This window comes from Fragaria vesca, linkage group LG6 (genome assembly GCF_000184155.1).
Source record: "Fragaria vesca subsp. vesca linkage group LG6, FraVesHawaii_1.0, whole genome shotgun sequence".
In the NCBI taxonomy this organism is placed as follows: Eukaryota; Viridiplantae; Streptophyta; class Magnoliopsida; order Rosales; family Rosaceae; genus Fragaria; species Fragaria vesca.
The window spans coordinates 29,888,618-29,906,509 of NC_020496.1; the positions used below are offsets into that span (position 1 = coordinate 29,888,618).

At 39.8% G+C, this 17,892-nt stretch overlaps 6 protein-coding genes and 1 non-coding gene across 7 annotated transcripts in view; 6 read left to right on the plus strand and 1 right to left on the minus strand.

Moving 5' to 3' along the window:
- LOC101300753 (probable cyclic nucleotide-gated ion channel 20, chloroplastic-like) overlaps positions 1–2,457 on the plus strand; it is a 6,529-nt gene extending 4,072 nt beyond the window's left edge. Inside the window, exons 9-12 of the mRNA XM_004305954.1 lie at positions 1,280–1,409; positions 1,578–1,824; positions 1,970–2,132; positions 2,241–2,457. Coding sequence (XP_004306002.1) covers positions 1,280–1,409; positions 1,578–1,824; positions 1,970–2,132; positions 2,241–2,457 — 757 coding nt within the window. The remainder of the gene's footprint in view (positions 1–1,279; positions 1,410–1,577; positions 1,825–1,969; positions 2,133–2,240) is intronic.
- Positions 2,458–2,969: 512 nt separating this feature from the next.
- Positions 2,970–4,376, minus strand: LOC101301035 (F-box/FBD/LRR-repeat protein At1g78750-like). The gene has a single exon (XM_004305955.1). The coding sequence runs from the start codon at positions 4,374–4,376 to the stop codon at positions 2,970–2,972; it is 1,407 nt and encodes a 468-aa protein (XP_004306003.1).
- Positions 4,377–5,366: 990 nt separating this feature from the next.
- Positions 5,367–8,249, plus strand: LOC101308987 (protein TIC 20-IV, chloroplastic-like). The gene is made up of 3 exons (XM_004304062.1): positions 5,367–5,525; positions 6,858–6,985; positions 7,291–8,249. Exons 1-3 carry the CDS (start codon positions 5,461–5,463, stop codon positions 7,950–7,952), a joined length of 855 nt encoding a protein of 284 aa, XP_004304110.1. The 5' UTR covers positions 5,367–5,460; the 3' UTR covers positions 7,953–8,249.
- A 699-nt stretch (positions 8,250–8,948) lies between these two features.
- On the plus strand, positions 8,949–11,839 carry LOC101309274 (probable galacturonosyltransferase 10-like). Its single transcript, XM_004304063.1, has 2 exons — positions 8,949–9,408; positions 9,979–11,839. Exons 1-2 carry the CDS (start codon positions 9,256–9,258, stop codon positions 11,419–11,421), a joined length of 1,596 nt encoding a protein of 531 aa, XP_004304111.1. The 5' UTR covers positions 8,949–9,255; the 3' UTR covers positions 11,422–11,839.
- Positions 11,840–12,087: 248 nt separating this feature from the next.
- On the plus strand, positions 12,088–12,159 carry TRNAD-GUC. Its single transcript has one exon. It is a non-coding gene; the product is annotated as a tRNA-Asp (tRNA).
- Positions 12,160–13,167: 1,008 nt separating this feature from the next.
- On the plus strand, positions 13,168–15,408 carry LOC101301322. Its single transcript, XM_004305956.1, has 6 exons — positions 13,168–14,331; positions 14,427–14,546; positions 14,634–14,750; positions 14,841–14,930; positions 15,028–15,135; positions 15,304–15,408. The coding sequence occupies exons 1-6, from the start codon at positions 13,168–13,170 to the stop codon at positions 15,406–15,408; spliced, it is 1,704 nt and encodes a 567-aa protein (XP_004306004.1).
- Positions 15,409–15,885: 477 nt separating this feature from the next.
- Positions 15,886–16,797, plus strand: LOC101301609 (syntaxin-124-like). Its single transcript, XM_004305957.1, has one exon. The coding sequence runs from the start codon at positions 15,886–15,888 to the stop codon at positions 16,795–16,797; it is 912 nt and encodes a 303-aa protein (XP_004306005.1).
- The last annotated feature ends 1,095 nt before the right edge of the window (positions 16,798–17,892 follow it).

The window sequence follows — 17,892 nt, forward strand, 5'->3', positions numbered from 1 at the left end:
CAGTGTTAAACAACAGTTCACTAACATCGAGAATAGTACTCCGGACAGACTGGCCAATGTAATATGCTTCTGAAAGGTCCCCTTTATAGTCATCCATTGCCTAATAAAATCAAGAAGAAGATAGATATAAAAATTGATGGACTTAAATAGAACAGAACAAGCAGTAAATTACGCAAACTTAAGGGCAAAGAAAGAACCTTGTGCCTTGGGGAGAAACCAGTTACACGCCCCAGGAAGCGAACAAAGCACCCAGTGTCAATTAAGTTACAAATGTAGCCCTAATCAAACAAATATGCTCACATGAATCAGAACACAACAACCATTTTCATATCAATTCATAACAGAATTAAAAGTTACATACATATATATACAGGCCGGATCAGGAGCGGACGTCCGCACCGGCCTTAAAGTGCGGACGTCCGTCCGTTCTCCACCCTCCGGCGCCGGCGACGGTGCGCCTCCACCCCAGAAGACTCCAGCAGCGTCCCCGACCACTTTTCCTCCTCGGCGAGTCCGTTCTTTTCCAGTTTTTTGGCGAGATCACCCAAAACTTCAAACAAAGTCGATCTCGCCGGAAAACTGGAAAAAAACGGACTCGCCGGGGAGGGAAAGTGGTCGGGGACGCTGTTGGAGTCTTCTGGGGTGAAGGCGCGCCATCGCCGGCTTCGGAGGGTGGAGAACAGATGGACGTCCGCACTTTAAGCCGAGTGCGGACGTCCGCTTTTGATCCTCTATATATATATAATATACACACACAATTCCTATCCAGAGCAGAGCCCTGATTTGAAATTAAAGTGTGAGGCTCCTTATTTGACACACTTTCATGTCACTTTTCCACATCTCCACCGTTCAGTGCCTAGAACATAATGTGTAGATCATCTATGCAAAGTTTCATATGATGCGAATTTGTTCCTTTTAAGTTCTGTCGTGTTTCATGGCAACAATGCTGACAAAATTCATAGTCACTCAGTTAGTGCCTGCTTTAATCGTCAAAATTCAACTTTGAATCTCCCTATTACCTTTTACTCTGCAAGATGCAAATTGTATTACTGGTGCAAAAATCACTCGAGGAAATTTTTAATATATTATCCATGTGATATTAAATTAAGGAATTTTTTTTATATTTATGTGGTGCTTTAAACTGGTGGTATATATGCTTTACTCTTGTTTGCGTGAATGAACTTTCATGTACTTGTGATATTGAATGTTCATGATGAACAATAATTTTTCTTAAATGTGGATGTCTTGAATTTTGACCCATGTATTGGTTATCATGTAGGCAAGTAAGAAATGCTGAACGGTATAATTGGTCTGCCACACAAGGTGTAAATGAAGAATTAATTCTGGAAAATTTGCCTGAACACCTTCAGAGAAATATAAGACGCCATCTTTTCGAATTTGTGAAGAAAGTAAGATCTATATTTGTGCTACTTTGTAGTTGTGTGTGATCACTTGTATGCCAGCTTGTCTTGTTGACAATGTCAAATCACAAACTGCACCTTTATGGTTTCATTCTAATTACTGGATCCTAATTGATGCACCATGTACGGTCCAATAACTTAAAAAGAAAATTGCAGGTTCGGATCTTTGCTCTGATGGATGATCCTATCTTAGATGCGATTTGTGAGAAACTGAAACAAAAAACATACATTGAAGGAAACGAAATTTTGTATCCTGGAGGTATGGTTGAGAATATGGTGTTTATTGTTCGTGGAAAGATGGAGAGCATTGGGGAAGATGGGACTATTGATGACACATTAAAGGAAGGTGATGTTTGTGGTGAGGAACTTCTCAGATGGTGTCTTGAGTCTTCTGTAAACAATGGTATTCGCTGCATGACATAACCACTGGTTTAAAACTTCAAATCCTATAATCTAATTCATAGAGTTTTGTCACTTGGCAGTCACATCATCATATTAGTAGGTAGTATTAGTTTGTAATAATTATTCAACATATTTCTTGTTTGAAGATGGGAAAAATGTCAGAATCACTGGTCGGAGATTGCTCAGCAACAGATTGGTGAGGTGCTTAACAAACGTGGAAGCATTTCAACTCCGAGCTGCAGACCTTGAACAGTTCACGGCACGTTTTGCAAGATACTTGCGTAATCCACGTGTGCAAGGAGCCATAAGGTTTACTTCTGTTATTACCGCGTAACATTTTTTTGCCTTGAAATGTTCCTCAGTACAGAAGGTGATGCTTTCATCATGATATGAAGATTGACATTGTATTTCTTGCAGGTATGAATCTCCATATTGGAGAGGGCTTGCTGCAAAGCGAATTCAAGTAGCATGGAGGTATAGGCAAAAGCGTCTAAATCGTGCAAGCCCACAGAGTTACCCACGAAGCCCTTACTCCGATCAAAGTGCAGCTGACTTCTTGAGATCAACTTATCGCCCACATAGTTGGGGACTTGGAAATGATGCTAGGGAGCGGGAACGCTGGGGCCTTTTCTGAACCAAATTCCAGTTTTAGTTGAAAGCACCCTTGCAGCCCAGGTAACTTGCAAGGCAAATCAACAGATGAATTCCATGTAATTAGACTGGGACAAACTAATGTGTATTTATAGTTGCTGAAGTTAGGAATCTGCTTTTTATTGTTATTTCAAGTTCAAAACAATGCAGTTATCTATATAACCAGAAACAAATGAACACTCCCCTGTAATACAATCTCTTATTACCTCTTTAGTTTTGCCTTTTCTTATCGGAATGTATACATAATTACATACGCGACAGTTTTTATCTTGAAAACACATGAAACACTGTCCTTTCAAATCTATTTCTAAATCAACCTGAGTGCAGATCAATACTAGAGTCACAAATAAATCAAACCATCAGTTGCCTAATCAATTATTACAGATAAACCAACTCATGCATATATAGGGTAATTAAAATAGCAACAGGAACTGACAACAACCCCAAACAACAGGACTAAAACACAACTATGTACAAATTGTAAAGAGTCCTTTATTAACTAATTCTACTATCATAGATGTAATATATTCTGTTAATGGATAAAAACTCCAAAGACGGTGCCATCCACCTCAAGGAATCCATCAATGCTGAATGAGCTACTGCTGTTGTTGTAACAGTATCTATCTCTACCTCAAGACACTGGAGACTAGGTAATGGTGGAGAACATTTCTTTCTCATTTCTTCCGGAAAGATACATATCTCAGCCTCGTTAACATGTAGACGTATCTTCTTGCAACTATCGAAATTTCCAAAAAAAATTCTCAGGCGATCATAGTCTCTTCTCTGTTCAATTGTAATTGTAGCCTCTGATAAATTTGGAGCATAAAGTTTAGACAAAATGTATCGGCATTCATGAAACACAAAGCTTCTCAGATTCTGGCTAGAGATGATAAGCCCCGAGTAGCTAAAGCATGTATGTAAAGCCAACCTCTCAAGATAGGGAAATCTCGAATCGAGGCCTTGGAACCATCCACTGGGAAAGCGTGTATGAGAGAACTCCAGACTTCTGAGTGTTTGACATGAGGCAATGTAGAAGCTTTTCTGCAGGTCAATGATATGACGACGAAGTCCATGGTCACCTTGGAATTTAAAGGATTCAAGATTGGTTGCTTCCACTCTAAGTTTGATTTCGCAGCACAGAATCTCCAAGTGTTTGAGCCTCGAACTTGAAAGTCTAACATCCCAGCCATGACATAAATTTAATGACAAATACTCGATGCAAGGGCACCCTGAATATAAGCGTGAGAATCCAGTGTTACCTGTGAATTTCACAGCTTTAAGAGACATGGTTTTCAAAGAAGGAAAGGTTATAGGGTCGATGCTGTCCTCTTCGATTCTTAAATTCTCCAACTTCAGAATGGTTAAAGATTTTGCATTACTGAGAAGTGTCTGGAGTAAGCAATAGTACTTGGATTTTCTGACACTGTTTTCTCTTTTGAAGCAAATATCCAACTCTTTAACGTTTCTTTCCAAAGCAAAGCTCACTGACTTGTTTATTTTACAGTCACCAGCTCCTAAATATCTCATGTGGAGCCTCAACTTCTCCAGGTGCTTTTGATTCTCATAGATCTTCAAGCAACCGGTCAAGAACTTAAGGAACTCTCTTCGTTGTTTCGTGTCATGATCATCACATTGCTTCTTGCCTTCATCCTCATCGATATCTAAAACGAGAACCGAAGAACACAAGCTTGCCCATTCCTTGGAAAGAATGCTTGCCTTGATGATGTACTTGAAGGAAAGATGAGAGATGATTTGGCTGATGACAAGTTCGGGTAATTGGTATGTGTATGTGTCCACCACCATACCCCTGGTGCTCCGGCTTTGATCCTCCTCCTCCTCCTTTTTGATCCTTTTGTTTCTGTTTGCCATGTTGCTGCCTGACATTTTTCTCTTCATAGCCATGATCGGTAACACCAAAGCTGCACTAAGATCCTTTGCTCCTTACCACTGAAAATCCGTAACACATTTAAAGAGGAGTGAAAACGCGTAACAGTTGAAGAGGAAGGGAGCGAGCCTTACCCAACCAAGGTAGGTATAGGTGTTTTCCGAATCCTTGCTGGAATAGGACAAGGCTCTTCCTGCAAATCTTGTAACTCTCCAGGAAGGTAACAAAAATCCTATAAGCCAGAACTCTTTTAGACTAGAAGATAATATATTAGATTAGACCCCTCGAGAGCCCTAACTTGTGTCACCTGACTCACCTTCCGAATCCTTGAGTTCAAAGAAGTGTTGATGATCCTTAAGCAACTAGGATTCAATGGCGGCCTACTTTGACCCCAAAAGAAGTTGGGCATTGAGACCTCGAACAAAATTAGTAGTTAAATTACAAATAAGGTCACCACGTGAACAAAACCCTAAAATTATATGTAGTTGATTTTGTTTTTATTTTTGATCAAATTTGGATGTCATTCCATTCTCAAAAAAAAGAAAAAAAAAGGATGTTATTCCATTGATAAGAGAATGAAGGTAACAATCCATAATGACTCGCTTACGATAATCTAACATAACGTTACCCTAGAGTAAAGTTTCATACAATATTATGTCACACAACACCACCGGCTCTAAACATACCCCCGAAAACCTTCCCTCCATTATTCATGGAGCCTAATCAAAAAAATCCCCCGCACAAAGGGGTTAAGTCAAATAATTCACTCATGTTTCATTCTTAATCTCATAGTCGAGGAGTGATTTTGATTCTGTTTTTACATTAGTTTAATTTACTTTGTAGTTTGTAACATTGTACCAGCGAGTGTGGTACTAGGAGTCTAGAATGTACTACCTTATTTTCTGTATTTCCAAATGAGCCCCCAGATTCTCCATAATTTGCACACCTAGCCTCTACCCTGAAGTTAGGGTAATGACAAAAAGGCCCAAAAGATGTATATAATAGAGTTTAGGGACAATCGTGCATGGAAAGAAAAGCCGACGGCGCCGAAGAGTATTCCAGAGAGAAAATAAGGGCTCGAAACCTCCACACATCGAAGCAATGGCCACCGCCTTGAGCTGCGGCCAGACCATCCTCCTCGCTCCTCCTTCTTCCTCCTCCTCTTGGTACGCTTGATTAAACCCACCTTCGTTTTCACACCAATTCTTCCTTCTTTTTTTTCACAAAGTTAAAAAATCTGAAAAGAACAAAAAGATTTAAGCTTTTGGTGATGAATCCTATACAGAATGTTGGGTTGCGCTCTGAATGGGCTCTTTTATGAAAATTTGGATTCAGGAGAAGGAACCCTTGTTTGTTAATCTTTGTTAGAGCTGAATTTTGGTTCTCTGCTCTGTTTTTGGTTTTGGAGTTTGTATTTGCTTTGTGATCTCTGGAGTTGGAAGCTGATTTTTTGTTGGAAATTTTAAATAGGGTTTGTATGATTTTATTCATTTCACAAATGTTTGCATCTGGATTCTTGCTGTTAAATATGTGACAAGAACTTGGGAGCGGAAAGTAAAGTAGGTCTGGTGCAATATGTAAGATGTTTGGCTGAATAAGATACAGATAAAATTGTGTGAGTTTACCGGAAATTTTTGTTTCTTGTGATGAAGGAGGCTGCCCACCCTGGAATTTTCTCGGAATATAGGTTACTTTAGGTGGTAATTGTTTTTGTCTTTGTTTGCACTGTTTTGATGATTTGATCAAAGTAGAAGTTTAAGCATAATGCTTGGGTTAAACATGCTTTTCTATTTGCATTAAAGTAGCATTAGTAAGTTAGGCACATAGGCATGAAATTTGTATATAGAGGGTTTGACAGTCAAGAATTGTAAGGGCCGTCTATAGTTTATCAAAGTTGGTTCATTGGTGGATGATCCGGATGAATTTGCAATAACTAAGTCTAGTATATTGGTTCGCACCTGTTTTGGAGCAATGATGATCATTCATCTCGATAAGCTTCTACTCAGAAATCTATGTATATATCAAAACATGACACCAAAAGTGGGTTACTGGGTTATAATAAGCAGATAGCTTTTTGATGAGAGTGTTGCCACTTTTACTACTTATTCAATAGAACCAGCTTCCTTGAGTCTGTAATTACTATCTGGATAACGCGGGTAGATACGTAGGGGCATTACTGAGTAGTAGTTATAGAGACATTCTGTGAAACCCTGTTTTGAGCTTTGAAAGATGGATATCAATTGTTTACCTTGTCCTTCAGTATTTTTAACCTTTTTCTCCAGTGTTTTAGCATGGAAGACTTAATTTTATTTTGAATAGTATCATGTTTTTGATTTAGAAAATAATTTATTACATTGGAAGTTTATAGAGTAGGGAAAAATAATGAGCAGTACTCCATCACTGAATCAGGAGGTGCTTATTGATATGATCACATATGTACATGCTCCTACAGGCGTAGTTGATGATAAACTTCTTAAATGCTATTGGTTCTTAACTAGGTACAAGGATGTGAATCTTAGAGGAGGCACCAAGCTCAACAGGGTTGCATTCAAGTTCAATCCAAAGTCACTGCCTATATTGTCAACCAGCAGACCACCTAATCAAGTTCTGCATGTACTGCCCAGAGGTATGTCAAATTTCTTGACAAGAATCGTCCCTTGTGAAAAACTAATTGAGAAAAATGATATTGCATAAAGCCAATCCTTGTTCCCATGGTAAAGTGATGTAGATCCTGAAACAAATTTTAAACTATTGTTAATGAAATCAGTATATCCTTTCAAGCATTGAAAACAATTTACTGTTTGTCTGATGATACTGTTTTGATATGACACGAGTCTCCTCATATCTTCCCAGATACAGATGAAATGCATATTTTCTTGGAGCATCTTAGAAATCTTTATATTTAATAATTTTCAGAGTTGTCGGTTTCAGGACTGCCAAGCTTGGACCTTTCTGCGGTATCATCCACAGTGCTAAGGGGGAATGAAGCTGGCCGGTCACAAAAAACATCCATTCTACTCAGACAACGCAAATCTTCAACATTGGTACAAGCAAAGAAGGATAATAGTTCAATCACTATGCCTTTCCCGAAAATGACTGAGAAGCCAGAGTGGTGGTGGAGAACTTTAGCATGTCTTCCTTATTTAGCATCTTTGCAGATGTCCGAAGTTGGCTTTTATATTCAGCCATTTGCAGAACACTATCAACTCTTTGGAAATTTGATTTATTTTGTCCCCGGAGCAATAAAGAGGCTACCCTGGTGGTTCACATCTGCATATTGTGTAGGGGCATATTATGGAGTGGTGAAGAACAAACAGTGGCCTCACTTCTTTAGGTACCATGTGATTATGGCCATGTTGTTAGATACGATGCTGCAAGTGGTAGGGCAATCGAGCAATCTCTTTCCACTCATCAACTTCAATGGTACATTCGGCATAGAGTATTGGGCAGCCCTGGCATTCCTGTACATTTTGATCTTGTTGGAGTGCATAAGGTGTGCTCTTGCTGGCAAGTATGTTAAGTTCCCATTTTTCAGTATTTCTGCTCTAGTTCATACTTATTTTACCGTAGAAGGCAGGCTCAGACCTTTTTGAAGAGTATCATCTTGCTTAGGCCATATAATAGGGTTCTATGCTCTTTAGAGTATTATGTTCTAAGTTCTTTAGAGTCGGTCTTTGTTGTAAAGTATTCACAAAATCATTGGATTGTCGAATTTGGATCAAACTGAGAGGAAATATTTAATACTGAAAGTATGGCATTGATGATGAAATGTTGCAATAAGAACTATTTTGAATGAAGGCTTTGGTATTGATGTTTGTGTGTGAATTTCACTGTGTCATGACAATAGTCCTTTTTGTATCCATTTTGTTATGAATCTTTTGAGGTTGAAGAACCGGAAGTTGTAGACGCAGGAGTTCCAACTATGAGGTTACCTTGTTTTTTTCAAACAATGAGAAAGTTTCTAAATTGGCAAGACCACCAAGCTCTTGGAACAAAAGCTCAGTTTAAGCGTGTCAATTTCCTTCAAACTCTCAATCACCTTAGATCTCCATCCAACTAATGTTGGGGGGATTCAAGGTTTAGGACATTGACATCCTCACACTTACGGGCTCTATTCGGATTCAAAGCTCTATATGGTATTTTTGGTATCAAATATTTACGCATTACTAAATAACATGAGAAATCGCAGTTTCTTAAACTTTACATGAGAATGTAATTTAGATTGAACAATTCATTGTTAACAATTAAATGCACTGTTTAAGAGCATTGTAGTATAACCATATATTAATTCCAAGAGATCACACTCATTGGTACTAAACAAAATCAAAACTCTCACCTAATTTGGAGACAAACAAATTTTAAATTTTTGCTTCTCATCAAACTCAGACGATTAATCAACTTAGAATCATCAAAACGATCTCATAGTAAACACACACACACATGAGAGATGTATACAAATATAATCTGTGAAAATCAAATGAAAATGACATCTACATTGCTCATATGGGGAATATGGGATCATCACCTTCATCTCATAGTCATTCCAAAAAATAAAATATATAACACGTGCAATAAGATTATTAGATCATGTTGACAACCCAGAAGAAGCAGAAGCACTCTTACTCCACACAATTCCACAAAACTCCCAACTGTCATTGTCCACAACCGAAGACTGTAACAAGAACATCAACAACAGCTTCAGCTTTAACTTAGCTTAGCTTTCTCCTCTCTTACTGCATTAGTCCAATCTTAGAAAACCCTAATCCCCAAATCCCAATTCTCTTCTCAAAGTCTCAATCTTGGGGCCTTTTTTGGAAAGATCCAATCACTGCGACTTGAACCCATCTCGCGATCTCCGATCACCGACAGCCGGAAGGTTTCAGATTTGGGGAGAGAATGAGGCGGAGGGCGGCGGACTTCCGGCGGCCGTTGAGGGCGAGGAGGTTTCCGAATGCGTTCTGGTGGGTTCTGTGTGGGGTTGCAGTGTTGCTGTTTATCTATACTTTGAGCAGAGGCAGTCAGATTGAATCCAGACCTGTATTAACCACTGTATGTAACTATTCTTCTTTTGCTTTGTTTAGTTTTGGTGTTGGTTTTAAGTAGATCAAATTGGGTTTTGGCAAAAGTGGATAGTGATGAGAATGAGTTTGGCATTTGGGTGTGCTGGAACAGTACAAAGATGTATGCTTTATAATCCAATTGTGTTGTAGTTTGATTAATATATTTGCAATTCATAGTATGAGTGCTTAGCTTGATCTAGATGTGGTAAACATGAACTTTGTCACTTTCAGATGCTTAATGAAATGTTTTAGAGATTGATTACTGATATGGAATTAAAAACGGCAGTAAACAAAGATATAGTAAATTAGTACAGTAGATTGTTGGGAAGGTAGATTATAGATTGCTGGGGAAGTGTGTCGCGGAGGTATTGATATCGTGGATGTATTGATATCATAAGGCAGTGGTATCAGTATTATAAGACATTGGAAGATAGATTGAATTTTTGTTGTTATCTTCTTTTATATAGGAAATTCTGGTTTTATCTCATGTTCTTTCTGTATAGGTGTTTGCTCTTTTTTGTGTGTATTAAGATGTATGTGCTTTCTCTTCCTTCTGCAGAGATATAGGCATGATAGAGTCATGGAAGGTCTGAACATTACTGAAGAAATGTTGAGCCCCAACTCAGTTGCCAGGCAGATCAGTGACCAAATAGCTCTGGCAAAGGCTTTCGTTGTGATTGCCAAAGAGAGCAACAACCTTCAGTTTGCATGGGAGTTAAGTGCCCAGATCCGCAACTCACAGATTCTGTTGTCAAATGCTGCGACGAGGAGACCTTTGACGGCAAGAGAATCAGAAACTGCAATTCGTGATATGGCACTTGTACTGTACCAAGCGCAACAGCTCCATTACGATAGTGCAACCATGATTATGAGACTGAAAGCCAAAATACAATCTCTGGAAGAACAGATGAGTTCTGTGAGTGAGAAAAGTTCCAAGTACGGACAAATAGCTGCTGAGGAGGTCCCTAAAAGCCTTTACTGCCTTGGTATTCAGCTGACAAGTGAATGGTTCAGGCACCCAAATCTGCAGAGGAAACTCAAGGACAGAAAAATAGAAATGAAAGTAAAGGATAACAATCTCTATCATTTCTGTGTATTCTCTGACAACATTTTGGCAACTTCAGTTGTGGTCAATTCAACAGCTCTAAGTTCCAACGATCCAGAGAAGGTCGTCTTCCATCTTGTAACCGATGAAATCAACCATGCTGCAATGAAGGCCTGGTTCTCTATGAACAGCTTCAGAGGAGTGACTGTCGAGGTTCAGAAGTTTGAGGACTTTAAATGGCTGAATGCTTCTTATGTTCCTGTGCTTAAGCAGCTCCAAGACTCTGAAACTCAAAGTTACTATTTCTCTGGAAACAGTGATGATAGCCGGACACCAATCAAGTTTCGGAACCCAAAGTATCTTTCCATGCTTAACCATCTGCGCTTCTATATTCCTGAAGTTTTTCCTTCCCTGAAGAAGGTGGTATTCCTTGATGATGATGTTGTTGTCCAGAAGGATCTGTCTGGCCTGTTCTCGATCGATTTGAATGGCAATGTAAATGGAGCAGTGGAGACATGCATGGAGACGTTTCACAGATACCATAAATATCTGAACTACTCTCACCCTCTCATTCGATCACATTTTGATCCCGATGCCTGTGGATGGGCATTTGGAATGAATGTGTTTGATTTGGTTCAGTGGAGGAAAAGGAACGTTACTGGCATCTACCACTACTGGCAGGAAAGAAATGTTGATCGAACATTGTGGAAACTTGGCACATTGCCACCTGGATTGTTGACATTCTATGGACTGACCGAGCCTTTGGAGCCGTCATGGCATGTTTTGGGCTTGGGGTACACAAATGTTGATCCTCATTTGATAGAGAAGGGTGCTGTGCTGCATTACAACGGAAACTCAAAACCGTGGTTGAAGATTGGGATGGAAAAGTATAAGCCCCTTTGGGAGAAATTTATTGATTATACTCATCCTTTGTTGCAACGGTGCAATTTCCATTGATTTCAGACATGGGAAGCAAGTTTGTAACACTTTTGGTGTTCGGTCATGACATTGCTACTACTCTCCCACTATAGAACTGAGGCACACAAGGAGATCCAACTTTTTTGTGGTCAAGAATGCTGATAGCTTTTGCAAGATCAAGCATGGGTAGGAGACTGGCCGAATAGGAACATTGGTATTGGTTGTAATATGGGTACTTAATTTTGAATTCTAGTTATGTTGTAGTATAGCTGTTTAATATAAATCATTCAAAAGTTGCTAACTACTACATTCTTCAAGACCAACTTTTGCACTAGGGTGAACTGTATAACCTCTGTACTCCATATGGATACTCTGCTTGTACTGGTATTGGTACGCCAAGTTACGTTCTATTAGGTCTCATCACTATTGTCCAGTCTTAGGTCTGCCAATGTTTTCATTTTCTTCTCCTCCACAGTTTCAACTTTCAACTACTGGCAAAACTCTAACGTGAGTAATAGAAAACGCAGTGGATGCTGTTCACTTTCAACCAATATAACGTTTCAACTATCAAGTTATACAAGATGAGAAGAAAAGTACAATTATCTGGAAACATTCTAAGCTGACATTTCAGGTGACTTCAATTTTGGTGCTCTTCTTAACTTAATTATAATAATCAGCAAAATTAAAGACCGATCAAGCAACAAGGTCGTTGTAGTATAGTGGTAAGTATTCCCGCCTGTCACGCGGGTGACCCGGGTTCGATCCCCGGCAACGGCGTTTTGTACATTTTTTAATATGATTCTACGGCTTGCGAATGTAAGTAGATAAAATACTGGAAAGACATGTATCTGTTTTTCACAGTATTACAGTGGTAGGCAAACTCGCCGGTCACTCTCCCGCTCAGGTTCGAAACCACGAGACAGCTGATTTTTTTTTTTGTTGATTTTCAGTGATAATATACATTGACTGTTTCCTCGTTCATTTTCGTGTAGCAATGGGATTGAGTTTCATGATAATAACAGTATCATTTGAAATGCAGCAATAAACAAATTTGACATATGGCAACATCATGCCAATGAAACCCATCGTTAACTCTTAACTGCCGGCACAATGGAATTTACACATCACTCCTCCTTCAACACTTAACTAGTAACTAATGATTATTGCAATTTTTTTTGTTTCTTCTCATGATTCCTAATGTCTTGCATCACTCCTATCACTATACCCTTCATTCCTTCTCCATCATCACAAACATTCTTATTTTTTCCAATCTAAATTAGTCATACTACATGTTCTTAGGATCATCCGGCCAATATACACGTGTATGTTCAATATAGCATATACAAAATTATGTCGTATAGTATGTATCTTTAGGTCATTGCACTTCATGTGTGATAGTATAAATATGTTTCGGATCTAAATGTATAAATAACATAGAAGGTTCTCTAGACTACACAAGTTCATAGAAAGAAGATTTATTTGCTAGATGTTATAGAAATGTCGCCCAAGCTAGTGATGCTTTCGTAAAACCATGAACCCTAAACACTTGATTCAGTCTTCACAAGGACATTTCAGTCAATTCATCTCCCCCAAAAACCCTCCTACGCCGGCGAAGAATCTACGCAATCCAATTTGCCGCCATTTTATATCTGCTGGTTTGTTTTTGGTCTTATCTGCTTCCCCAAGAAACACTCACTTTTGAAATCCTCAAACCCTCTTTCAAATTCAAATATAAAACTAATCCCCCAAACACACACACAATCCTTCCTCTCTTTCATTCTCACCATGGATCACTCTCACAAACCCAGAAGACCCAAATCCCGGGAAGTCAGTTCCCGCTTCCTATCTCCCACCACACCCGAACCCTCCTCACTCCCATCTCCAAACCACCCTCTCTCGCCGGCCCGGAGAAAACCCAGCTCGCCGGTACCCGATACCCGAAAACCCGATTCTTCAATCCGCGGAGGCTTATGGCCCTCTGCAACGACTCCTTCAATCAAGAACTTCGACTCCTTAGCTGTCCATCTCGGAATCGATAGACTCAAAGATCGTACTGACCGTAACATATCGACTTTAGTCAAAAGCAGAAGCCGGAGAGAAGAGAACGAGAAAGACAACGCCAAGGAGAATCATAGACCGGTCATCGGAGGGTCAGCAAGATACACCGGAAAGTTCAATTTTTCAGGGAAGTCGTCGCCGTCGCCGTCGTCGTATTCGACTTCAACGTCTTCGAATAAGCTAGCGGCGGTGGTAGTTCCGGGGAGATTTTCCGTCGATGGGAGCGGTGTGTATCAGAACTCAGGTCGTCGGAGTTTCGATAATTTCGCCGACTCTCTCGACTCGGGATCGGAGATCAGTGACGCCAGTTCCAGCACGAATGTCAATATCGGCTCTCCCTGTTTCGGGGTTCAGAGCTCGACGGCGAGTTCGAGAAAGCTGGGGGTGGAGGTTTCGTCTAAGTACATGACTGATATTCAAACGAAGCATAATCATCGGAGATGGACGTCGGATTCTAATCTCCGGAATCCGAGTTCGGCGGAGAGCTCACCGAAAATGAACAAGTTTAACCTGAAAAATGTGATCAAGAGGGCTAATTCGTTGACCGGGTCAAAGTCCGGGACGACACAGTGGGCGTTGTCGCCGGGGAGGAGCGCGACGCAGCCGGTGCCGGCGGAGAGTTTGGGGAAGTCGACGTCATTTTCGAGCTTGAAGCCGCCGAATAGTCCTTCGAAAAGTAAGGGAGTGGAGAAGTTGATCAATATGGGGTTTGAGTTGTTCAAGAGTAGAAAATCTTCATCGTCTACTAAGTCACTGGCGAGGTCTAATTCCGGGTATGGTGTGACCGATACCGGTCATCAACTCCGGTTGCTTCATAATAGATTGATGCAATGGCGGTACGCAAATGCAAGAGCTGAAATTGTGAATGAGAATGTTGCTGATCAAGCACAGGTTTAACTCTAGTTTCTTTCATGTTTGAATATTTGTTGTATGTTAAGGACTAGTGAAGTTTAGGACTAACATGTTCGTATTGAATGATTTGGCAGGGGAATTTTTTTAGTGCTTGTGATAGTTTATTGAAGTTGCGGCAATCTGTGCTGCACAAGAAACTGAAGCTGCAGAAAGAAAGGCTCGAAATGAAGCTGAACTTAATACTACATTCTCAAGTCAGCACCTGCATTGCAACTAGTAAAGAGATTTTTTTACCAAGTTGATGATGTATGTGTATATTGATATGTTGGTTATTTGTGTAGTTTAAGCCATTGGAAGAGTGGGGAGATACGGAAAGGCAACACATGGGAGCAGTTTCTATGATGAAAGAATGCTTACATTCTGTTGTGTGTAGAGTACCTCTCGTTGAGGGCGCAAAGGTAGGCTGAAAGTGACTGATTGTAATCGAGCTTTTGTTTTGGCGAAAGAGATTTGATTTTGCTTTTGCTGACGAATCCAATCATATATAGGTGGATACACAATTAGCTGCCATCCATCTTCGAAATGCTTCAGATTACTCGGCCTCCATTAAGTTGATATTGGCTACATTTGCCCCCTCGGTATGTTTCAGCTTGAAAGCTTTTATATACCAATGCGTACCTTGTAACATGGCATTTATGTAATGTGGACTAACATTGAAGCTGATTCTTCAAACAGGCTGAGCAGACTGGTGTGTTGCTCTCAGAATTAGCAGAGGTGGTTGCGCAAGAAAAGTTGCTTTCTGATGGGTGTCTTGAGCTCTGTAGAAGCATATCAGCACTAGAGGTAAGCTTAATTCTCTTTATTCCATCATAGATGACTACATGTTTAAATTCCACCAATAATATCAGATTTTCCAGGAAGACTTGTACCTACAAAATCTAGGATTTCACGGTAGACATGTAGAACATGAATGCTAGACTCTTATGAATATCTTTGATTTTGTACAAACAGATGGAAGAGAGGAGTTTGAAGTGTAGTATCATTCAACTGGAATCATGGAAACAAGAGCAAATTCAGCTGCAACTACAGCAACCAAGACAGGATATAATGCCATGATTATTCTTTCTGTTCTTTTTAGGAGCGATGAAATGAGCATTTTGATACGTGATTATAGGCTTTCTGTAAATAAGCATCAAAATTTTGATCACTAACCGATGAACCTCATTATTTGTTTGGGTAAATAACATTTTTTTCAGAGTGACACAACTGTCGGATCTTGATTACTATACTAGATCAGAAAGATAGACTGTTGATTCTGGCTCCGTCATCTTAGTGCTAATCATGTTTCTTATATTAAATCCATTTGGTCAACACGTACTTGTGTGCTTGAAGTCAGGTCTATATATGAGAAGGTATGTCAACTTTCATTAAGAAGAAAATCAATGACGAAGTCAAATCCAATTCCGACTGTATCTCCATGTTAATGGCAACCATGAATTCCTCTTTCTATAAACCCCTTCATAGATCAAATACCTCGATGTAAGTTTTCCCCATTACCAAAAAGAAAAGCTATCATCAAAGTTGGCTGCCAAGATGAACGATCTGTTTTCGAATAATTCATTCAAACGATACAAGGATCTTGAGCAGCAGGTTTACATCGATGACGTGCGCAGCGAGGCGTGGGGTGAGACTGTCAATCTTGATGGATACTTCAGGAAAATAGAGAATGTGAAGGAAGACATGGGAGCTGTGGAGAAGCTTTTCAAGCAGCTAGAGGAAGCAAATGAGGAGAGCAAACAAGTCCATGATGCCAAGTCCATGAAAGGGCTTCGCTCCAGGATGGACTCAGATGTTGAGAAAGTGTTGAAACTTGCCAAAGTCATCAAGGAAAAGCTGGAAGCACTTGAACTCTCAAATGCCGAACAGCGCAAACTCCCCGGCTGTGGATCTGGATCATCTTCTGATCGTACGAGAACTTCATTACTTAATGGTTTGACGAAAAAGCTTAAGGCCATGATGGATGATTTTCAAGGCCTAAGGGCCAAAATAGCCTCGGAATACAAAGAGACAGTTGGAAGGAGGTACTTCACAATAACAGGTGAGAAGGCCAACAATGAAATGATTGAGAATTTGATTGCTAGTGGAGAGGGTGAAACATTGGTTCAGAGGGCTATTCAGGAACAGGGTCGTGGTCAAATTTTGGACACAATTCAAGAAATCCAAGAGCGGCGCGATGCTGTGAAGGAGATTGAGCAGAGCCTCATTGAGCTGCACCAAGTGTTCCTAGACATGGCTGCATTGGTGGAGGCACAAGGGCAGCAGCTGAATGACATCGAGAGCCAAGTTGCACGCGCAAGCTCATTTGTTAGGAAAGGAACTGTGCAACTTGAGGAAGCTAAGCAGTACCAGAAGAGCAGCAGGAAGTGCATCTGCATTGGCATAGTTCTGGCCTTTTGTTTGGTTATCATTCTTCTTTTTCCTATTCTGATTCACTTCAAGAGTTAACAAAGCGCGTTCCTGTTCTGAAAGCAAAGTTGCCCTCCTATTGTATTTTTTCTTGTTAGTGTTCTACAATCTTTCTATGGCACATAAAAGCAGAAAATATTCATTCAAGAAAATTTGTATCAATTCTTTGAAGAGCTATGTTTACGTGGTGTGACATGTGATTCCACTTGATTGCTTTAAACACAATCTAAAATCATTTGAAAATAAAGATAGTATGTAGAAACTTGTATAAACTTTAATATTAAAACTCAGCGATACATTCTTGTATAAAATTAAAGACACACAAATCTAGTAACTCTACGTATCGTCTTGTGAAAAACTGATATAAACAGGGGTTTGAAAGAAGAAATGTGTGTCCTTCATTTCTTTTTTGAGTAATTAAACAGAATAATAGAAATGACAACTATCAAACATGTTCACCTGGTCAGTTACAAACGAAAGGATTCATGGTCAACCACCGTTAGATGTAAATATAAAGATTAAAAACAAACTCATAAACCAAATCCTTAAAGTAATATTTTCACTATTAGATTTATATCTGAAGATGATTAACTATATTCTCGTTGACTTGTACGACAACTATAAACTCTAAAGACGTACGATGGGCTCAATTGGTGGTGTTTGGGCTAACAAGCATATTGGGGCTCCACTTGAGAGTTGAGAACTATTCCCTAAAAAACGACGTCGCCTCCTTCCTGGTTAGAGAGTCATAAGACTTGGTTCATTTGCTCGTCTCTCTCCTTCTCACCTCTGAAAGCCATGGCTACTCTAGCAGCTGCCGCAGCTCGCCAAGCCGCAAGCTCACTCCGCTTGTCAACGGCCAGGTCCTGATAGTCGCATATTTGTGCGACTTTTATCATGCTAATTATTCTTATTACTTATTTATTTTGTGATGTTTTCCTATTTTAATTAACTTTATTTGTTTTTAGGTGTTTTGAAGTCAAACAAAGAAAAGGAGATAATTGGGCTTAATTAGGATCCCTAATCCTAGTTGGATTGGTGATGGACGTGAGATATAGGTTAACTAACCTATTTCAATGAGGGGAGCAGCCGAACAAGGGAGGAGGAGAACGAGAGAGAAAAAGAAAGAAGGAA